At 43.6% G+C, this 24,489-nt stretch overlaps 2 protein-coding genes across 2 annotated transcripts in view; one reads left to right on the top strand and one right to left on the bottom strand.

Moving 5' to 3' along the window:
• Window positions 1-2,535: 2,535 nt before the first annotated feature.
• LOC130107110 (troponin I, slow skeletal muscle-like) lies at window positions 2,536-7,185 on the bottom strand. Its single transcript, XM_056273525.1, has 4 exons — window positions 6,926-7,185; window positions 5,749-5,838; window positions 4,474-4,650; window positions 2,536-3,045 (listed from the first exon to the last, which is right to left on the bottom strand). The coding sequence occupies exons 1-4, from the start codon at window positions 7,100-7,102 to the stop codon at window positions 2,947-2,949; spliced, it is 543 nt and encodes a 180-aa protein (XP_056129500.1). The 5' UTR covers window positions 7,103-7,185; the 3' UTR covers window positions 2,536-2,946.
• A 9,095-nt stretch (window positions 7,186-16,280) lies between these two features.
• LOC130107198 (calcium/calmodulin-dependent protein kinase type 1-like) overlaps window positions 16,281-24,489 on the top strand; it is an 86,470-nt gene continuing 78,261 nt past the window's right edge. The window contains exon 1 of the mRNA XM_056273667.1: window positions 16,281-16,367. The gene's annotated coding sequence lies outside the window, so the exon portion shown is untranslated. The remainder of the gene's footprint in view (window positions 16,368-24,489) is intronic.

Below are 24,489 nucleotides of genomic sequence, written 5' to 3'. Positions count from 1 at the left end.
CCTGTTACTTGAATAGCTTCTTAGCCAGTTCTGCACCACCCTCTGATCCCATACCTTTTCAGTTTGTCTATTAATCTATAAATATTCCCACAGCAAACTTTTTTTGTTCTAAGCAATTAGTTCTTTTTTAGTTTTTCTATGAAAGCTTTTGCTAATGTTTGATATTTGTTTTTATTTATACTATTTTTATTTTTACTCTTACTTATTTACTCTTACTCTTATTTTTGCCTACTCTGGTTTTATTTTATTTTATTTTTTGTGAAGCACTTTGTAACATCGTTTTAAAAAAGTGCTATATGAATAAAATTATTATTATTTTATTATTATTATTAATATTATTATTTTCTTCAATTAATTCAGTGAGCACCGGAGATGTCGATCTGATCGGTCGAAACCCCTTACTGGCTATATCGGTCAGCAGATTGTGCTTCGCAATGAATTTGTCTAGTCCAGCAGCCACTACTTTTTCCAATATTTTAGAGAATTGTGACAATAATGAAATCTGTCTGTAATTAGTAAGTTGGTGTGTATCTCCAAGTTTATACAAGCGTATGACTTTTGCAATTTTCCTGTTGCTTGGAACTTTAGCAGACTGAAAGGACAGGTTACAGACACGGGTTAGTGGTTTCGCAGCAGCTTCGAGGGATGAAATGTATCCGTCAGTAAACATTGTGTTCAAATGAACCGATTCAACCTTCTTTGATTTTCTCACCTGGATAAATGAGCATGCATCAATGCAATAGCTTTGATTACTTTCTTAACTAGTGTCATATCAAATCATTCCAGTCAGTAGAGGGTTTTTTTTGTTTGTTCTTTTATTTGCTTACAATGTCCACGATTTCCTTCTCTCCTACAACTGTAAGAACAATAGAACTTGGATTTCTGTCCCCATAATCACATTCATTCCCCTCTGTGATTGTTTGTGTGTGATTGATTTTTTTTTCTGCCAGTTTTTTTTTTTGGGCCCACATTTACAAAGAATCTGTTAAGCCATTGACCACGTCTCCCATGTTACTCATAGTCTTAGCATTATCTGTAAAGTACTGAGGGCAGCTTGGGCTTCTAGATCAGTTTCTAATAATACTATTCAACACCCTGCATATACCTTTGGTGTTGTTTTTATTGGTCTCTAATTCTTTATTTTAGTATTCCTTCTTGCATATTCTCATAACATTAGTTAGCTTGTTTTTACATTGTTTTGCATTTTATTTCTGCTTCAGTGGTTCTGTGCTTTGTGAATTCTTTATAGAGCTTTTTTTTAAATGATAAGTGTTACGTAGTCCCTTTGTGATCCATGGACTATCTTTATATTTCTGTTTACTGTTGAAATGTTTTATTGGGCACATTTTGTCATAAAAGGATTGAAATATGATTAGGAATTAATCGTAAGCTTTACCAGTGTCTTTTTCTTTGCATGCTATATTGCAGTTATATGTTAGTGATTCATCTTTAAAAGCATTCACGGATTCCTCTGTTCTTACCCTCGTATATTTAATGTTGTTGGGAACTTTGTTCTTCCTGAAGTTACAGTCCCAGACTGTAAAAACTGGTAGATGGTCGCTGAGGTCATGTACAAGAGCCCGCTCTCGGTGTGGCCTTCTATGATGTTTGTGAATATATTGCCTATCAAGGTGGCACAGTGTTATTTGACCCAGCATGGGTATGTTTGTGTCCTAATCTGAACAGTTTCATATTTTGCAGCATCCCATAGTTTTGGTTCGAGTTAGACCTGGGTGTGAATAGAAACGGTTTGGTCTGCAGCGTGTTGGGTCTGGTGCATGCTTTTCCGATGTCCTCTGCTTGTTAGCTGATGCTGCCATCTGTCTTCATGTGGCTGGTTTGCAGAACCAGGCGAGGATGCTTTGCATGCTGCAAGACATGAGGCACATCTTTGACATGGATTATCATGTTTCAAGTGTAAGAATGCGGTTATATTAATCTAAACAACTCTATAAATTGGCTGACTGAAGATTTCAGATTGCACATTTTTACTTGCCTCTATCATATTTTTTTCCACTTGATAAAACATGACTGATAGTAATTGAATGACTTGAGATTTGAACGACGTTCTCAAGGTTGTAATGAATTCATGTGAAAATGTAATGCTTTATTGCCGTTAAAACTCTGTTTACCATGAAAGGGAGAGTTTTGCAGAGTTTAACTCTGTTATTCTGGTCGTCACAAAACATTACCTGCTGAAGGAAAACCATGACAAGACAGACAACGTATTTCAGCTGTGTTTATTTCCTGCAAAACAGGTACCACTTTACAATGAGACTACCCTTATATAGGATTTATAAATGGTTTATAATTAGACTATCAATGAGGTTGTAAACACTTTATAAATCATTAATAAACAGTTATAAACAAGTTGTAACAGTTTTCGTACGTTAATGCTGGCTCACTATTTGGTAAGACCAAGTTACTGCTGCACTTTTTATCTATTCTGATAAATCTCAGCTCTTGCTAGCTGCTAGCAGAGCTTGCTAGCTGCTAGCTAAGTAACCAATGAGATCTGAGGCTTAACAGAACTGTGGGCTCACTATTTGGCAAGCAACAGGTCACGGTTGTCGTTTTTATCTAATGTGTTATAACAGCTTATTAATGATTTATAAAGTGTTCACAATCTAATTAATGAACTAATTATGAACCATTCATAAACCCTTTACGAGGGTAGTCTTATTGTAAAGTGGTACAGTAAAATATGAGCGCACATGGCGAAGGGTCATGATTTTCGAAGACTGAAAGCTGATTTACTGTATATAAAAACACGGTGCACTCAGACGCTGACAAAACGTTGTTGGTGACCCTGTAAATGAACAAAGAGGAAAAACGTATGCATTCATGGTCACATTCAGAACTCTGGGAGCTGCTGGGTGACAAGCCAGGATAATCGGACGTCGAATGTGAAGGTCAGGTGTACAATGCCGGTGCGTGAAGCGCCATTTACTGGGTGGCGCCTGCGTCAAACATCTTCTTCCTGCCCTCCATGCCGGACATGGCCTCAACGTTCTTCCTCCAGTCGCTCACTTCCACCGTCTTCTCCTAAAGTCAAGACAAAGTTATTTGCTTAGCCCCGAAATCACAAAGTCGTCCCGAGGAGCTTTACAACAAAATGAAATGAAATATGACGTATGACGCTCTATAGCCTTAGACCCTAGAGGGACACGGGGATGTTTGTGCAAATTATCTCAAGTGGTTTGACTTGCCATTATGTTCAAAACAACTGTAATACTTAAATCTCTTTACTCCCTTGGCCACTTGATATTCTGAAATGTACAAGTACTCTCTTGGATAGTTTCCACATGTTCCTGATTTATATATGTTTAGTCTTTATGGTGATGTGCCTTGTTCCTATGTGAGCAACCCCCCCCCCCCGCGCCCCAAGTCCAAGTCAAATTGTTTGTCCATGCAAACTTCCTCGGCTACAATTACAGCTTGAGTCTGGACTTGATAAATCCGTTGTTTGGCTGCTTTGACTGTGTCTCTTTCAGGCCTATCAAACCGCTGAACCCATCGTAAGTTGCTTCGATTAAGTAACGTCTGCAAAATACTCCAGCTCAGAAATACCGTCTGAAGGTGAAAAACCGTCTATACTAAGTGCCGGGAGGATCTTGGGGCCTAGTGATGTTAGCGTTGCAGGCAGGGCCGCCTATGAGAGGGGGGAAAGGGGGAAGCGTTCTGGGGCCCTGCCGATCGGGGGCCATGGAGGCCAGCAATAATCATGTTCATCCTAAATATAAGCAACGATAATGTCAGTATTTGCGATTGAGTGTGAACTGTCTAAACAGGTGGTGGACTTTAAAGACATTATAAAGGACTTTGCATCCAGTAAGACGAGGTAGATGGGGGGTATAAGAGGCACAGATGAAGCCATAAGGTAGGAAATTGAATTATCTACTAAGAAATGTGTGGTGTAAGTGTAGCAGATCTTTGTTGGCCTTGGTGTTTTTGATTTCTATTAGTTCTATTAGTGTGTGTGTGTGTGCTTATGTAGCCCCCATTAATGAGTAAGACGCTCTCAGTTTTCATTTTGCACATGCGTTGATATGAGTAAAGCAGATTTTTTTGGGTGGGGTATTCACCGCGCCGTTTCAGGGGCCCACCCATTTCTGTGGGCGGGCCTGACTGTAGGATAAGTACAGTTGCAACCGATGACATTAATGATGGATGCGTCCGTTTGATTTAGGTGTGGCAACGAGCAAGTATTGACAAAGCTACTGATCAATACTTCATAATAATCAATACTTGCTCATGTATAAATCTGCATCTAACAGACCCACCATTCATTTTAGCTGCTGCGGCGATGCTTTTTCACCTTTACAAGGTAGCTAGCAAACTTGTGTAGAGTTTAATTGCTCTTTTAAACAATTTTTGTTACAGCCGCGGTTTGTGCGTGTGTGTGTCACCCAAAATGTGCCTTTAGCTGCACCGTGTGGTAAAGTCAGATCGCCGTCCCGCCTCTGAACACACCTTCTCGGTGTCGTCCTTCTTTACGGATTTGAGGTTGGCCCTCAGGTCCAAGGAGACCTTGTGTTTGGAGCCCAGGAGGGAGCGCAGGATGGCGTCGGCCGAGACCCTCACCCTCCTCAGGCTGGGTCTCTTGAACTTCCCTCTCAGGTCCAGAACTTTGATGTTAAGGTCTTTGATCTGTGGAGGGGGGTCACACGGCATGCAGGTTTACAACCAAGACCGGCACTTCCCAATCTCTCTCATGACCCACTTGGGAGGATATTTTTTGGCCCGGGACCCGGCAGATATTTTTTTTGCATTAAAATAAGCAATAAATTCTCATTACTCATCCAAAACAAGATAATTAACGGTCGTTATTGTGTTGTTCGTCGATGACGTATTTTTTTTTTAATTTGGATATACTTTAATGATCCCCGTAGGGAAATTACGCCCTGCACTTAGCCCATCCTAGCTGTGTAGCTAGGAGTGGTGGGCCGTGCAGCGCCCGGGGACCGACTCCAGCTCGTCTTGCCATGCCTCGATCAGGGGCCTCGATCAGGGGCCTCGATCAGGGGCCTCGATCAGGGGCACAGACAGGAGTATTTACCCTAACATGCATGTCTTTCTGATGGCGGGGGAAACCGGAGCACCCGGAGAAACCCCACCGCAGACACGGGGAGAACATGCAGACTCCACACAGACGACGGCCTGGGATGAGCCCCGAGGTTGGACAGCCACGGGGTTCGAACCCAGGACCTTCTTGCTGCGAGGCGACGGCGCTAACCACTGCGTCACCGTGCCATTAAAGTAGGCAATAAGGTCTCATTGCTGATCCAAAAGCGAGGTCATTAACAGTCCTTTTTGTGTCGTTCATCAGTGCAGTGTTCCCTTTTTCATTCGTGGCCAACTAATGAGCGAACGAAAGGGACGAGGCACGTCAACATGAAACATTACCGCGATCGTCTGCAACACAGTTAAACCCTTGCTTTGCTCGTTGACCCTTTCCTTCCCTATTTATTGAAACAAAAAGCTGGTATCCGGTCGCAAAAGAAAAGGAAAAAAGAAAACAAATAAGCCCTTATTTCTCCATCGCCAAGCAAAATCTGTTCATTGTGAGCATCCGGCACCCCGCCTGGCCCCCTTCTGCAACCCATAGTTTGAATAGGTCTACACAACAGCCATGTGGGGAGCAGCTGGACATGGCCTATCTGCCACTGTCTTATCTGTCCGCTGCAGGTATGGAGGTCACGTAACCACCTCTTGTCACTTTGATCATTAGCCGTCGTTTTCTGTTACCTCTCTGGTGTTGAGCAGCACTTTGGCTTCGATATCGTAACGCTCCTCATCCACCACGTCGATTTTGGAGTGTAGCTCCTGGCATAATGTCTGTATGGGGTGGGGGTGGGGGGGTATGGATGGCAAATTGTATCCTGTGATTTATTTTGTTTTTCACGTGTGTGTTGATTGTGAAAAATCAATGAGTGATGGTTTATTTCGAACACGTGAACAAGCAGGATATAACATACAGATAATCCATCGCCAGCAATCTGAAGTGATCGACAAATCCACACATCAAACTCCGCAAACAAATCTCCGTACGCATCAGATTACTTGTTACATGTTGGAAAGGAGCCCCAGACAGCATCCGGATGTGGGCCACTTCAGGCAGTGATGCGGCACTGACGGCCTTCTTCTGGCCCTGACAACATGGATGTGAGCCTGAAGTGGCCCACATGTATAATAGCAAATATGGCCCAAATATGCCAAATCAAATGCGGGCCTTTTTTGGGCAAAGATGCGGTGCTCTGGGGCCAACATGTGATCTGGATGTGACCCTGAAGTGGCCTGTGTGGTAAATGGTGAATATGGCCCAAATATCACAAAACAAATATGGACCACCTTTGGCAAATATGTGGCACATGCGGCATTGCTATGGCTCAGTTCTGGCCCAGATCTGGCAAACAGGAGCGGACCGCCCAAGTGCCATTATTCCACTCGGTATGTGGGCCGGATGAAGTGTCGGTGTGGGACGGGTCCGGGCCACAGCAATTTTGCTATCTGGGGTAGGAGGAAGTGTACACTTATTTCTTCCTACCCCTTCTCACCTACTCTTAAGTTAATTCAGCTACTATACATTACAAAAAGGAAAATGAAAAGAATATATATATATATATATATATATATATATTGTGTATATTGTGTATATTGTGTATATATTGTATATATTATATATATATATATATATATATATATAAACACTTGACTTTAAAAATAGCTTGTTGGTGTGTTCACGATATCCTACATTATCAACTATCCTTGTGGCTCTGTTTTGCAGTATACATAATGGCTGCAGGTTGGTTTTGCAGGCGTGACCCCCACTCAGTAGATCAGATATGGTCAAATAGATTAGCAGTCAGATTGTATAGGGGAAACAACGACGTGTTCGTCTTCAGATAAACGTTCCCCGTCCTACCTTGAGTTCTGCTAAGGACATGCTCCCGGTCTGTATGGGAGGAGCCTTCTCCGCCAGATACACCTCCTTCTCCTCCTCCTTTTCCACCATCTCCTGTTCCAGGTCCTCCTTGGCCTTGGCCACCATCATGCTCTGACACGACACGGGCAGAAAGGGAGATTTTGTCGCTCCGTTCATGCAGCTTTCCGCCTCATGGATGCACCGTCCGCTTACTGCGGGGACTCACCTTCAGCATGAGCTTGCGCGAGGCAGAAATCTTAGGTTTCCTCTGTAAGAAGCAGGTTTTTTTTTATTATTATTATCATAATAAGGCCACTGCATGGTTTAGATGAGCGCCGGTTCACACTGCAGTGTGTTTGCTAGTGATGGAGACTCGTGAAATCCTACCTCTGGTCTGCGGGTGCACCGTGGTTATAACATGTGGAGAGAACACAAGAGAGACAGTGAGACGACCATCGTTCGGCGTTATCAGTAGAAAACACTTTTTCTCATGTTGACATTTGAATGACCTCTCCGTCGCTGTCTATAGATAAACTCCACACGTTGCCTCGGGGCCATACGTAGCGTGCACACTGATTTAGATTTGGGAAAAGGTGCAGAAACACAATACACTTACGCTTGCTCCGGCATCTTGGCTGTTTGGATTCCCCCTGGAAGACAAAAATAACACCTTTTGCCTCTGAAGTGCTCGACACAGAGGCCCTAAACGGCCCCGGCGGGTCTTAATTATGACTTCCATCGCAGTTGCACTGCACATAGTGTGCAGCCACACATGCAGCCCTGTAAGCCGTGCTCTGTATAGTGTTACAGGTGGGGGAATACCCGGTACATGTGTGGCCCGCTGCTCCGCACATGTCTCCTTTAATCAAACATTACCTGGGGTTAAGTTGCCAATCCCGGCGGACTCGCCGGCATTCCCGACCGGGCCCTCGGTTAAAAATGCCTTCGGTTGCCGTACGGCGTGACTGTTTTTAACACGGATAATACTTTAGTCAGATGCTAGTACATCCCTCTCATCCCTGCCCTCGTGAACCGAGGCAGGCATGGCCAGTATCAGTCAGCCACCTCCGCCACCGATAGCGGCACATCCGCCCAAAAAAAGAAAGTGATGGCAGACGAGGATGGCCGTGCAAGCATCTCCCAACATGGCAGCGAGATAACAAGACCGGCGTTCTTCTGCACTTTCCCACCGGAGAAAGACGGGACACAAATAGACCCCAGGACACTTTTCTGGGAACTGAAGCTGCATTTTTAAGAGGTTTGTTCAATCTGCCTCAAAACACAGCAGGTCAAAATCCTCGAATTGAAGCCGACCAACTAACTTTAAGAACATGGTGTGTGTGTATATATATATATATATATATATATATATATATATATATATATGTAGGAAGAAACTTATAATACACACACACATATATATATATATTTAAAAATATGTCTACATTTTATATATATATATATGTATATGTATTAAAAGTTTTTTCCTACATCTATCTATATATATCTATATATCTATATCTATCTATCTATCTATCTATCTATCTATCTATCTATCTATCTATCTATCTATCTATATCTATATATCTATATATACACACACACACATATATATATATATACACATATACACACACACACACACACACACACACACACATATATATATATATATATATATATATATAAAACGTTTTTTTCCCCAGAAACCATCAATGGTGTTGATAGAAGTGCTCAACAAATAACAAATGAGAAGCGGAATATTAAGATAGATGTAGGAAAAAAATGTGAATACTAATATTATAATTTAATATGATTTAATTGATAATTAATATATATATGTATAATTCATTTCCATACGATATCAGTAATTAGTCTAATTTTATAGTATGATAGTAGGCTTAATATAATTAGTAATTTATCTTAGTATAATTTATTAGTTTTAGTAAATTAGTGGGATAGTATATCAGTATAACATTTTGGTATGAAAATATAATAGTGTTAGCATATCACTGTAATTCATTAGTATAATTATGATTTACATATAATAACTATAATTATAAATATAATTTATTTGTGTAATATATGTCTATAATTCATTAGCATCATTTGTTTATCTGTTTAAGACTGGCTACTACTCTACTCTACTCTACTCTACTCTATAATGTACTCTTCTGCTCTATTCTAGTGTATTCCATTCTATTCTATTCTATTGTACTGTATTCTAGTCTACCATGTACTGTTCTGCTCTATTCTATTTTATTGTATTATATACAATACTATACTGTATTATACTATGCTATTCTATTCTATGCTATACTATAGTATTCTATTTTATTCTATTCTATACTACACTTTGCTATTCTGTTCTTCTCTATTTTATGCTATTGTATTCTATATTATACTATACTCTATTCTATTGTATTCTATACTAGTCTAGTCTGTACTATACTGTACTATTCTATACTCTGCTGTATTCTATTGTATTGTATTCTATACCATACCATACCATACTATACTATACTATGATGTATTGTTCTGCTCTATTCTATTGTATACTATACTATTCTATACTATTCCTCTCTTTTCTATTGTATTGTATTGTATTGTGTTCTGTTCTATATGCTGGAGCTGTAGGTGGTAAGAGGGATGCCGTGGTGAGCTGGATAATAGTTTTCTGTGTTCTGAGTAATAACGTCTACTCTCAGGGGAACGAGACCAGCCACGTCTCATAAGACGTGTGCAGCCTTGTTCAGTCCATCAGTACGTGGACTCAGATGTATTTTAGCTTGAGCAGCATGTCAGCTAGAAAAGTGAACAGGAGGAGGAAGTGTTCATGACGGCACCGAGTGAAGTTCCTGGGTCTTGTTGGTGAATCATCAATAGTGAATTATTTATAGCGATGGAAAAGATGAAGAAAAATAGAAGAAAAAACACAAACCCAGAATTTCAGCCTTGATCCCTGGTCTTGTTGACAGACTACTACAACAGATGATACGGCAAACATTACAAATACAACAACTCTATTTCACCGCTGTTGGATTATGTTAAAATTATGATGCCAGCAGGAAAAAAAGGGGTCCTACGTAAGGCCATCGTCCACAAATTTAACAGTTTGACCGCTGACGTCGGTTTTTGAATCGATGGAGGCCGTATTTCAACGCTCAGAAAAAGCCAATAACACAAAGATACCTAAAAACACACGGCGGACGAGAGCACTTCAGCAACAATGACTGGCCGTTAAATTGTCTTTCTAAAAGCTAAGTGCAGTCAGAATATGAGAGGTGCACGGCCTTACCTTTCTCTACGGGTACGCTTGACAGAGATAAGTAGAGAGTGATGAGGCTCAGAGCATAGCAAAGTATATGGCTCAGCCTCCCCATTGTCCCCCTATGTCTATCACGAGTAGACCGAAATAGACACACATGCACACACACACACACACACATGCACACACAGGGGGTGTGGTCTGTGGATGATAGTGATTAGGGGTCATGGTACTTGGGCTCTTATCATACCGTCTATGAGCTGGACTAAGACCGGCCTTTTTAACTCTCCTTTCAATCATTGTTACAGTCGGCTCTTAACGTGGCTTTGCTTTTACCGTGGGACGGGTATTTTAAGCTGCAGGAGCGCCTCCGGTCTCCAAGGACCAGTCTGGGGTATGCTAACAGACGGCAAACATGCACATGTGCAAAATCTCAATTGCACAATTTTCCATTCGGGTTTAATCTTTAGACACGCGCTGTATCCATAGATAAAAGGCAGCTGCGACCGATGAAAATACTTCCACTACTGCCGCTAATAGCACTGATAAAGAGAATATCAAATATTTTATGCATGATCCGTTTTAAAACACAGTTACAAGTTAGTTTAGAAATGAGTAACATAAGCATAAACTTGACAACGAAAGACAAAAAATATGATGAATACTAAAAGAAATCATATTAGGGTGGTCACCCATCTTTGCCACCAACAATACCACTTTGGATTATTTTGCCTACCGCTGCAGAAAATGCTAATCTATGGATTGGCAGATGAATGCAATACTCATGTAACAATGGTAAAGGCCTGCAAACGAAACATACAAACGTATTGCATTACCGTGTGATGCTGCAACTCATATTGCATTACCGTGTGATGCTGCAAATCATATTGCATTGCCATGTGATGCTGCAGATCATATTGCATTGCCGTGTGATGCTGCAAATCATATTGCATTGCCATGTGATGCTGCAAATCATATTGCATTGCCGTGTGATGCTGCAAATCATATTGCATTACCGTGTGATGCTGCAAATCATATTGCATTACCATGTGATGCTGCAAATCATATTGCATTGCCGTGTGATGCTGCAAATCATATTGCATTGCCGTGTGATGCTGCAAATCATATTGCATTGCCGTGTGATGCTGCAAATCATATTGCATTACCGTGTGATGCTGCAAATCATATTGCATTACTGTGTGATGCTGCAAATCATATTGCATTGCCGTGTGATGCTGCAACTCATATTGCATTGCCGTGTGATGCTGCAAATCATATTGCATTACCATGTGATGCTGCAAAGCATATTGCATTGCCGTGTGATGCTGCAAATCATATTGCATTGCCGTGTGATGCTGCAAATCATATTGCATTGCCGTGTGATGCTGCAAATAATATTGCATTGCCGTGTGATGCTGCAAATGATATTGCATTGCCATGTGATGCTGCAAATCTTGGCTATTGGGTCTGCACCTGCATAATTCCAAGATCATATGTGTATGCATTTGTGCATGTGGAAAAAAAGGTCCATACACACACACACACACACACACACACACACACACACACACACACACACACACACACACACACACACACACACACACACACACGTGTATTTCTGTCCATGTCTGCTTTGTTTACATGAGCGAGGATGATTAAGCCCTACATTGCAGAACGGCAGCAGTTGTGTCTGGGTTGTGTTCGTGTGTGAGCTCTTGCTCTGTGTAGCGTCTGACAAAGTCGAAGACCTCATCTGATCCCGGGTGTATACTTAGCAACACGTGTCCGCGGAAGATCAAGTTCTATCAACCAGTAATTGGAGCATAACTTCTCTCTCATCTGGTGTCTTCAGTTAAACACAAATGAAAAAACAACAACCAAAAAAAAAACAACGAGCTCAGCACGGGCCCCTGGCGAGGCGAGACTGTTTCCATCCACTGCTGACGGAGCAGATGAGCTTTAATTTCTCCTTTGCCATACACATGGTGCTGGAAAATGATTGGAAACGCCTTCCTTTTCCCCACAGGATGGACTGACCAGGTGATGCCAAATGAATTCCCCGATGGGCTCATTTTGACCGTTCAACACGGAGGCGCCGTGCTGCAGACACCGCGGTCACGGGTGTCAGAGATCAGCGCCACCATTTCCTCCATTAAAGCGGTAAAAAGCATTTAGACTGAAATGACAAGTTTTACACGAAATCTATAAAATACAGCAAAAAGAGGTCTTGGATTCAAACCCCAGGTTAGTCCAACCTTGGGGGTCGTCCCGGGTCGTCCTCTGTGTGGAGTTTGCATGCCCCCCCCTCTCCCCCTGGAACATGCAAACTGAGGAAATCACCACCGGGCCATGGAAATTGGAAATATGCCCTCGTTTGCCGTAAACTGATGTTATTAATAGTGGTGAAAATAGGTTGTAGAGACATTTTGGGTGATAGAAAGAAGCCAAATGGCGGCACGGTGGCCCAGCGGTTAGCGCTGTCGCCTCACAGCAAGAAGGTCCTGGGTTTGAATGTCCCAGGTTGTCCTTTGTGTGGAGTTTGCGGCGGGTTTTCTCCGGGTGCTCCGGTTTCCCCCACCATCAAGAGGGCAAACTGGAGTTGGTCCCCGGGCGCTGCACGGTGGCTCCCCACTCCTCCTAGCTGCACAGCTACAGTGGGCTAAATGCAGAGGAAGAGTTGCCTCACGGGGATTAATAAAGTACATCAAAATCAGAAGTCAGCAGTGGGGTGTGAGGAGTGACTGTATGCAGGCCTGTGCAGAAAGCATCTACGTGGTGCATCATACCTGACTTCTGCACCTGCAAGACGCCCGCTGCTCAACAGCTGATGTGATGTGCCGGCGCTTTCACATCACTTATCCAGACAGATTCGGGTTAGAAGTAGGGTTTGGGGTCAGTGTCGGGGTCAGGGTTAGGGTTAGACCAAGGTCAACGTGTCAGATGTTGACGTGAGCGCATGTCTCCCCTGCAGAAATCAGTACGTGCATGTGAGGTGTCTGTGGATATGGATCACAGCCCCATTCACAGTCTGTTCACGGGCCACTGTGTAGTTTCCCCAACAAGAGGTTTGCTGTGTCACTCACATGTACGGCACAACACAACCACAAGACGCCGAGAAATAAACAATGTCGGCGAGACCGTCAGGGAAAAGCGGGAGACTTGGGGAAATGTTTGTATGCGTTGGTGTGTCCATGCACATACGTATGTATATAGACATCCAGCTTTTCACTCACTGCACTTAATGTGCTGTACATGTATTTTGGGAAAGTGAATTGTTTCGATGTAAAATTGTACCACACGGGGCGTCCAATGTGAAACTCTTCACTGTCAGCTGAAAAGAAACGGCTGGCGACTCCCCAAATAGCAAAACCGCTGTGGCCCGGACCCGTCCCACACCCGACACGTTCATCCGGTCCACACACCGCGTGGAATGATGGCGCTTGGGTGGTCCGCTCCTATTTGCCAGATCTGGGCCAGAACCAAGCCATAGTAATGCTGCATGTGCCACATATTTGCCAAAGGTGGCCCATATTTGTTTTGGGATATTTGGGCCATATTCACCATTTACCACACAGGCCACTTCAGGGTCACTTCCAGATCACATGTTGCCCAGAGCACCGCATCTTTGCCCAAAAAAAGGCCCAAATTTGATTTGGCATATTTGGGCCATATTTGCTGTTATACATGTGGGCCACTTCAGGATCACATCCATTTTGTCAGGGCCAGAAGAAGGTCACCGGTGCCGCATCACCGCCTGAAGTGGCCCACATCCGGATGCTATCTGGGTCCACATGTATTGGAGGAGACGTGGTAGTGTGCAGCCCTCCCTGGATCGGCAGGGGGGTGGGGGGTGGGGCAGCGACCAAGACGGCTCGGAAGATACGACTGGGAAGAAAAGGGGAGGGGGGAGTTCCACATCCTGTCCTGTATTACTTCATTCTATCACTGTAAGACCATAAAAAGCACACAAACAGGAAATAGAAAAAAAAAGAAAGTCCTCTTTTAAGAAAACGAAGCAGGCCTAAGAGTTGGTGCGGTAGCCATATCTTTCATGCTGTTTTACGTTTTAAGGCGGCAGCTGGCCGTCCCTGCACAGTTTACACGGCAGCAGGATTAACGAAAGTGGCGTGTTTGACTGGCTGTTTCTGGGGAGCTGGACGCCTGCTTATTTATAGAGCAGGCCGGCCTCCTATACAGTAGTTTTCCCATGCAATGCTCCGTGCGTAAGTATCTCATTTCAGGCTTCAGCCGACAGCTGGGGGGACAAAGAGGACTGGGTAACTGCGCGGTACAGGTGGTGGACTAATCATACGTGTCATGTCGGAAAATGTTCGCCCAACATGTCAAGTATAACGTAGCGTGGCCTCTCGCCCTCGCAGTAAGGACACAGATGACGTGGAACTGAGATGATTTGTTTCAGGGTGAAATAAGCAGCGTCTTAAACACACACACACACACACACACACACACACACACACACACACACACACACACTCACACACAGGCTACTCTTATGTCATGAGTGATACCAGAAAATATAGCACATGGTAATATAGGATAGTACAGGATGAAAAGAATATTTAAAAAAGTTGCATCTTCTAAGAGATATTCGGCAAGCCGCTTCAAAAATCTGTTTGTCTATGATTGTATGTATGCATGCATGCATGCATGTCTCTGTGCATGCATGTATTATGCATGTATGTCATGCAGATTGGATGCACAAACATTGACATTCAGTCTACTGTACGCCAGCAGGGGAGGCCACAAGTACCTCATTAAGAACAGAACGTTATACTGCTCCGCCCGTGGGGGAGTTTCAGTGGCTTTCAATGGCTTCATCAGTTTGTGACTGTGTGTGTGTGTGTGTGTGAGAATGGGTGAATGTGAGTCATACATTGTAAAAAAAAAGAAAAAAAGAAAAGAGCTGAGTGGTCAGTAGACCAGCAAAACATTATATAAAATGCAGTCTGTCTATCTATCTATCTATCTATCTATCTATCTATCTATCTATCTATCTATCTATCTATCTATCTATCTATCTATCTATCTATCTATCTATCTATCTATCTATCTATCTATCTATCTATCTATCTATCTATCTATCTATCTATCCATCCGTCTATCCGTCTATCCGTCTGTCTGTCTGTCTGTCTGTCTATCTATATGTATTGAAATGATTTGGGCGCTCTGCTGCCCCCTAGTGGAGATCTCTTGTCTTAATAAGTGAAGCGAGAAGAAGAAAAGAACATCGGCGATATATTTAAAAATAATTTATTTGTTCACCGCCGAATTAAAAAGTTGAAACTGCATTTTACAAACGTTTATCTTGTTTAGAGGCGTACTGGTTTTTCATCCAGCCTACTATCAATTTACTAGTATTATTTGAACAAATATCAAAATGATAAAAGTAACTATGAGGCATTTCTGATATACTGACGTACTTTTACAGTTTCTGTGGCGTATGAAACTTAATTTCCTCGTTAATCTGACCACTACATATGAGTGACCGCTGTCTAACACTTTATTTTAAACGTTACTCTGAACATTATGTCGGAATAAATAATACATATTATACTTACCATAACTTGATAATAGATAGACTTAATATCATTGAAATGATAAGTAAATAATATGCATATGCATATTATCACTCACTATATATTTATCTTGATGAATACGATACGTATAATGTACATATAGCCACTGGCAGGGGGCGTTATCCCCCCACCTCCCACCGGCACCTCCTGCTCCTCATGCCCCTACCTGTTCCTCCTCCTTCGCCTTGCAGGAGACATACCTTCATTTACCCCCCCCCCTCCTGTTTGGGGCGAATATCTTAACTGAACCTCTTCGGAGGAAACACCTGAATTCAGGTCCCCCCTCCCCCGCTGTCCAGCCGGTGGACGGCATCGTAGCGCGGGAGGCGGGACTCCGCCGCACGAGGTGAGGGAGGGCCAATGGAGAGGCGGACTTCTCACCTGTGCGCTCCAGCGAGATCGTCGATTGGTCGCGGGGAGTTTGGCGCCCGCCCTCCCGCCCGGGGTGACGTCAGAGAGAGAGAGGGGGGGTGGTTGGCGTCGGTGAGGTTGTCAAGCGGCGCTTCAGTTTCTCCGCCGGAGCCGAGTTGAGGAGAAAACGCAGGAAGAACCGCCCGACCTTTAAAACCAGCAGGTACGAATGAATGACCGTTGCTGCGCTGAGTGTTGCATGGGGTTTTTTTTTTCCCGGTCTCGTGCGCTTTTCCCGCTCGGGATCAGGGTGGAAAAGGGGAAGCAGATGAGCGCGGGTAGTGTGACAGCGTTCCGCGGCTTGCGGTGCCGGCTGTGCGGGAACCGGGATTCTCTCTCGGGTCGCGAAGATGAAGGGAGACGACGAGTCTTGGTCGGGTGGGCGATCTGGGGTTGGGTTAGTTCACTGGAAGTTGATCGCAGACTGGGTCGAGACGGGGTATTGGGGGGGTGGGGTGGGGGTGGGGGGGTCTCCGGCCGCGTTGCTTTGAGGCTGTACAGCCGTAATGTAGTTCCGACTCGAGGGACCGAGACTGGGAGGAATGCTGCTATGTGCAAGTGGCCGGAGATGTCTGTCTTATGCCACACGTTAGAAACCACAGGTTTTAAAGTTGCTTTTGCTAAAAGTAGGCCAACGCAATGCTACTGCAGGAGATCTGCCGATATTAATCCCGACATAGGGCACACATTCCTCGGTCTAAACCCTGCCTCGCTTTTGCCGTTTCTGCAGCACTGGCTCGGGAGTAGTTTCTGCAGAAATCCCTTAATGCATGTTTTTTTTTTCAATTTCTCTAATGCATTCCTTGAATTCACACGCCTGAGGTATTTTTGGCTCTCGCTTTTAACTTTCCCTATCTTCCCCTTCCCACCCGCTGCTGCAGCTTACTGTCTCCCCTTCAAGGCTGCGAGCTCTTTCTCCTCTATTTATCTTTCTCTACATACCCCCCCCATTATCAGATACATGCACGCATGCACACGCACAATCTCTCTCTCTCTCTCTCTCTCTCTCTCTCTCTCTCTCTCTCTCTCTCTCTCTCTCTCTCTCATACCTGCACACATGCACCTCTTCATTACAGCTCACAAGAAGTCAGCTTATCAATTAATGCGCTCACTTGAAAGGGGATTTGCTTTGCGTCATGAACACCACCAGTGCCCCAGTTGAGCAGGCTGGTTGGACTCAGACTCTCCTCACCGGAGCCGGTTCAGCCAGCTTGTGGTTATAATGCATGCGATAACTGTAGACGGGCCCATGTCACGCCGTTGACACGGGTCGAGGGCCCCTGACGGGTGTAGGATAGCTGGGGATTTGTTTGCGTTGCTAACTTGTATGCAATCGCGGTGGTGGTTGTCAAGAGACGGGCACATTAACTTTTCCGATGGAGCAATTTTTTGCAATAGATCTGCTTGATGTAGATGTAATGGTAGTCGAGTCATGCCAGTTTTATTTGTGTAGCCCCCATATCACAAATTTGCATCAGGGGGCTTTACAGCAGCACAACATCCTGTCCTTACACCCTCGCATCGCATAAGGGACAACTCCCTAGGAAAAAAACCATTTAACGGGGAGAAAAAACAGGAAGAAACCTCAGGGAGCGCAGCATAGGAGGGGTCTCGCCCCCCAGACGGACAGCGTGTAATGGATGTTGTGTTTACACAATTTACACAATACAACATTGATAGAGGATAAGAGAATTGTAACGGAATTGTAAGATATATGAAGAATATGATGAGGAGGATGCCAAGCAGTGTCCAGACGCCAGCGGAACAGCCCAGGACCCGAGCCATGTGGCCAGCATCACCACGTAGACAAAAAAACATTAGTCACATGCCTGAGTGAAACAGGATAATAACATTATATGGCTTTATAAGATATATAGAAAGAGAAAGTGATGAGAGAGATGCCAAGCAGTGTTCAGGTGGCGACCACCATCACCATGGAGACCTGGAAGGAGGACAGACTGCACGTGCACACAGGGGGGGGGACTCACATCATACCATTCACATATACAGAAGAAGAGAAAGGAGAAGACATCATTCAGAGAGAGAGAAAAGACGTGAGAGAAGACAGCAGTTTGCAATAGTCAATAATCTATACTCTATAACCTCGTCGGCAGAACAGTGGTTGGTAAATTTATTGAGACAGAAAACGACCCGCCATGCAGTACAGGTTGCGAAACACTCAACTTAAAGGCAACTAATTGTAGGCTAAGTCAAAAAGATGAGTTTTAAGTTTGAATTTAAAGGACTCAACAGACTCTGATTGTCTTATTCCACAACAATGGAGCCCGATAGGAAAAGGCCCTGCCACCCGCTGACTTCTTTTTAACTTTGGGTACACACAGGAGCCCTGTATTTTGAGAGCGAAGAGCTCGAGATGGACTGTATGGTTTAAGGAGATCAGACCGGTAAGATGGGGCAAGCCCATTTAGGATTTTATAAGTCGGCAGAAGCACCTTGAAGTCTGATCTGACATGGATAGGAAGCCAATGAAGGGAGGCAAGAATTGGTGTAATATGGTCAAATTTCCTAGATTTATTTAGGATTCCAGCAGCAGCATTCTGAACCATCTGAAGACTTTTAGTACTAGAATATGGCAGACCTGAGAACAGAACATTACAATAATCAAGTCTGGATGAAACAAATGCATGTATTAGAGTGTCTGCATCAGCCATGGAGAGAAAAGACCGAAGAATTTTAGCTATGTTACCTAAGTGAAAAAAGGCATTCTTGGTGATTTCTTTAATGTGCTTATCAAAGGAAGTTCTGGGATCAAACGTAACACCAAGATTTTTGGCTGCCACACTTTGTGTAATCACAGAGTTGTCGATTGTTATTGTTACTTGATCAAATTGGAGTTTGCAGGGCCAACGACCAGCATCTCAGTTTTGTCCAAATTTAAAAGCAGAAATTTAGTCATCCAATTTTTCACAGCAGCCAAGAAATGCCTCTAAATTAGTCATTTGAGTATGATCATCAGTCCTTATAGGCACATACAGCCGAGCATCATCAGCATAGCAATGGAAATTTATTCCATGACTGCATATAATTTGGCCAAGAGGTGAAATATAAAGAGAGAAAAGTAGAGGGCAAGGAACTGAGCCCTGAGGTGCACCATATTTAAATGTCATAGAATTTTGATGTAATATTATTGTAGCAGACACAATGTATTAATCCAGATAAGTAGGACTTACGCCAAGAGAAAGCTAAACCAGAGACACCAAAATTACAATTTAATCTGTCTAATAGTATACAGTGAGCATGCTTGTGATGATAATGATAATGGTACACAGTTCAAAACAGACTCGCAGCGTGCTTTGGTAAAAGCCAGTGTGATAAATGCTAAAAAAAAATCTACTTCAGTTAGAAACGGCATCAAAAACAAGTAAAACAGGAAAATGTATTACCCTGCACTCACACCAACAAGTGACAAAGCGGCCGTAAGTCTTCATCTCCGGTGGTCTCTGGGCTGCACTGAGCGACAAGGCGCGGCGAGTCACCTGACAGCAAAATCTCTGCGATTTGGTGACCACAAAAAAAAAAAAAAAACCAAAAAAAAAAGTTGAGGAATGTTCAAATTTATGCAAATGAGCAGCGACAGAGTCTAGCGAAGGCCGGTCAGAGGGCAAAGGTGTTCCTCTTATATTCTTTCACTGTGAAAAGTTTTCTTAAACTTTTGTTCCTACATTAGCGTTTTGGTTCCCGTAGCCGACATGGAGGAGACACTGACTGCAGCTGTAGCTGGCTCTCCTGTCACAGTATGCTGAACATGAACCTTTTCAACCATAAATTGTATCGCCTGAAATATTTTAATTGCAAATACGTGCAGGGTGTGACTTGATTTTTGATTAAAAAAACAAAAAAGTGAGATGAAAGATGTATTTGAAGGTGCAGAGAATAGGCCACCAATCAACATGCCATGAGCATGCACGATGTGTTGTTGTTTTTATCTTTTTTAAAGTTAGATATTTTCCACCGGGAAGAAAAAACTTGTCAGACTTATCACCCAATAATGGTGTGTCTATTTCTCACTCTATTTATCCCTCACTCCAATCGTCATTGGGTCTGTAAGGCAAACGCACAAACCAGGCAGCTCACCACACGACGCGACTGTGAATGCCTTCAGTACCTTTTGCTGTATTGGTGCGTGTTGCAATGAGTAATATATATTTATATTTATTAGTATATAAGTTTTTTTTTTAAATTGATGCTGCATCTGTCAATACATTTGTAGCCCGCTTCCTCAAAACTACGTTAGCACCGCCCACAAGCTGCAAGCGACAGCGACTTGGCGAGATACCTGCAGGTTTGAGTGCAGAGTACATATGTGATAAAGGATGTGTAAAGGATGTTGACTTAAGAGACAGCCTCCGGGTCAGGATGAGACATGCCTGATAACCTTTGTAATGGTTTTAGTTGGAACTGTCAGATGATCTTGGGCTGTGATCCCCTCCTGATGGATTTTAATTGGTCAAAAGTAAAGCTATGAATCGATAGGAGTAGGTCTGGTTCATACTACAGTACCACAGTAGAGTAATCATCCATCCATCCATCCATCCATTATCCAAGCTGCTTATCCCAACCGGGGTCGCGGGATGCTGGAGCCTATCCCAGCAGCCACTGGGCAGCAGGCGGGGAGACACCCTGGACAGGCCGCCAGGCCATCACAGGGCCGACACATTCACAACTAGGGACAATTTAGTAGCGTAGCAGTAGCAGAAAAGTAAGCTATAGAACAGTAATCACTTGCCAAATCAATTTCAAAACCAACCAGGAAATCAGTGGTAGGAACCGAAAGGGGTTAGATGTGGTGTTTTGACATGCCCGTAATCTTTATTAATAACCGGGTGGCAGACCTGCTACAGCAACGGTTGAAACGGAAGAACAGGCGGGGGACGGTAGCAGTTCAGGGGGGGTCAAGTAGATGCACAACTTCTGTGTCTTGTCAACGGTCCAGACTGAGTCGGCCTTCAGCGTGGCGTGGAGGTTTTGAAGCGTGAATCGGAGAAGACCGCTAACTTCGCCCGTGTCTCACGAGGGGGGACGACGGAACATGTCTTGAGATGTGCTCGGGGTGTGTGTGTGTGTCTGAGTGTGTGTGTGTCTGTGTGTGTTTATGTGGGTGATTTTGTGCACTCTTGTGCACAGGCTTGCTCGCGCATACACATCATGCTTCTATATATATATATATATATATATGTGTGTGTGTGTGTGTGTGTGTGTGTGTATATATATATATATATGTGTGTGTGTGTGTGTGTGTATATATATATATATGTGTGTGTGTGTGTGTGTGTATATATATATATATGTGTGTGTGCATGCTTCTATATATATATATATATATGTGTGTGTGTGTGTGTGTGTGTGTGTATATATATATGCATGCTTCTGTAAGTGTACGTGTGTATACAAATGAACCTGTTGGGGTTTTCAGCGCGTCGTAAAAGAAGAAGCTTCTCGAGGTGACGCTCCCCCCTCAGACAGGCTCATCTTCCTCTTCTGCAGACGGTGTTCATGACAGCGCTTGTGTGTGTGTGATTGTGTATTTCTTCTGTCCATTTGTGCTTCACAGGAATGGGAAACCAGTGAGTACAGCAACTCTCTCTCTCTCTCTCTCCGTGTACTTTTTTATATATATATATAAAAAAAGGGTGAATGCTGCATGTCGTGTTAGGGAATGTGGTCATGGTTTTACAATCGTGCATTCCCCCCCCCCCCCCCCCGTAGTATACCTCACTCCTCCTTGACTCTGACGCCTCTTGTTTAGTCGATGGCTTCGTTTCCCCCGTTGGCCACGTGTGTCGTTGAATGTGGAGGGTTTATTTATTTATTTATTTGTTTTTAAATACGGCGCTCCCGGTGAACCTTGGTTCCACGCCCGCATGTTTCTCTCGTTCTTACCCCATATTTTCCCGCTTCTACCAGACTCTACTCTCCTATCTGCCCCCCCCCAACCCCCACCCCACCCCCACCATGCAAGTCTGAAGTCCAAGTCCCGTATCTGTGCCCCTTGTCGGCGTCGTTGCTTGTTTGAAACGGTGGACCTCTGCTCACTGGTGAAGTCAGTGCGCCCCGGCTCGGAGCTCCGCGGGGCCGAAGTGTGTTGGGTGATGTGTGTGATAGCAGGTGGCCCGAAATGAGGCGACCGCATCGTCGATCTGAACGCCACGTCTCCTCAAGGTGATCTGTGTGCATGCTGATGTTTGTTAACCTCCAGTGGGGTATCTGTCGCAACACACTTAAAAGGCGTTTATCGAGGTGAATGCAGCGTATGCACAACAATCATATGGGGTATTACAAAATATCGATTATATATATATAATGTATAATATCATATATAATGTTATACATTGTATTATATACATTATATTATATATATGTGTACTATTATATATAGAGAGCAGGATAAGCATGGATGGATATATATATAATATATACATATTTATCTCTCACACACACACACATATCTATCCATCTATCGATCTAGTATACATATGTATGTATGTATGTATGTATGTATGTATGTATGTATGTATGTATGTATGTATGTATGTATGTGTATATATATATATAATATATACATATTTATCTCTCTCACACACACATATCTATCCATCTATCTATCTATCGATCTAATATATATATGTGTGTGTGTGTGTGTGTGTATGTATATATATATATATATAATCACAATATCTGCTTACATATGAAAAAATACCATGAATCCAACTTGACTTCATCATATTGAACTGTTTGGTAAAGTATCAAATATTAGTTTTCAAACAATGCTCCCCTTATATATATTTCAGCATGTGTGTGTGTGTGTGTGTGTGTGTGTGTGTGTGTGTGTGTGTTTGACCATAGTAGCTATCAGACTCGTTTTCACACTGGCCCCCAGTTCAGCCAACTTCCTTTAGAGGCGGAACTCACACACACACACACACACACATTTGAATAGACTTCCTCTTACCACTTCCTCTTACCAGATCACTTTGCATGGCAGTCACTGTTGCATCATTTAGTTCCCCCATTTGTCTTTAGTAGATTTTTATTTTTTCAGTCGCACGCAGAGCCACAGTGGAAGACTGTGAGAAATAGGGTAGCAGAGAAGTTCAGCGGCCCGTCTCTGTCGTAAATTCACAGAGTTCATTTCAAGGAGCCGTTGCCTCCTCATGGCATTAGGGTTGACTATGGTTACGAATAGTAATGACCGTTGCCACTGGCCGAATTCGTGCCGGGCTCGGACCCGGACTCTTGCGGGACAAATCATTTTCTACGCAGCGTAGAAAGCTGTGTGGCAACACACATTTTGTTTCAGCTTTGCTTTAAGAATCAGATGGACGCTGATCTGTGGTCCTACAGCACGAACAAAAGACCATCCAAACGCCACAAAGCTGCGACGCTATCGTCCCCGGCCATCATCTCTGCTCTGGCGTTCACTCGTTAAGATCCATATCTAGTGTCCACAAAGCTGGCGCTGTGCAGTTCCGTGTGGTTACTCATGGGAGACACAATCGCTCTTGCTGTGGCCAACCATCGATGTGACTTGAACGACTCTCACTTCTGCTGCCACCTGCCATTAGACACTAGTGCAGCTTTGCCTCTCGGATGCCAGAGCATCACCTTTGGGTTTCCATGACGACGCATATGAAGCTGACTTCAGACCCCGGCAGAGGCAGAAACCTGTGTGTGTGTGTGCGTGTATATATAAATATATATATAAATATATATATATATATATATATATATATATGTTGGTGTGCAAATGCTCACCCAACACTATAGTATATGACAATATAGTAAGTATCTATGCTGCTGTATGTGTGACTGTATCTCACTAAAGCAGGAAGACCGATGTTTTAACAAGTCTAAAATAGCTAGAAAACCCCAAATCTATCTCGTATCTCCAATCCCACACCCAATGCAGCCTGCTAATGGGTTAACAATTCAGTAACGTTAATTTGGCTATGAGCAGGAGCTGGACGAGAAAACCGTGTTCTCCTTGACTTACAAAACCCTCCTCGTTTCGTGGACCCTATAGCAAACGGCGTCAGTGGGAAGCGGAGCGGCGTTGTTACATCATCTCAGATGGACGGGCCGCGGTTGCCAGGCAGGCGGTGGGAATGCAGGTTGAGGGAGGGAGCCCGATATGAACGGGGCTATTTTAGTCCGGGAGACATTGTGGTTGAGACGCACACTTCATGGGTTCAGATGATAATAGATGTGGTCAGAAATGTACTTTGCGCTCACTAGCAGGGTAGACGGTCGGGCGAGGACACAACGCG

This window comes from Lampris incognitus, chromosome 2 (assembly GCF_029633865.1).
Source record: "Lampris incognitus isolate fLamInc1 chromosome 2, fLamInc1.hap2, whole genome shotgun sequence".
Taxonomy (NCBI): domain Eukaryota; kingdom Metazoa; phylum Chordata; class Actinopteri; order Lampriformes; family Lampridae; genus Lampris; species Lampris incognitus.
Note: the sequence above shows the minus strand (reverse complement) of the source record. Positions and strands in the feature narration are given on the sequence as shown.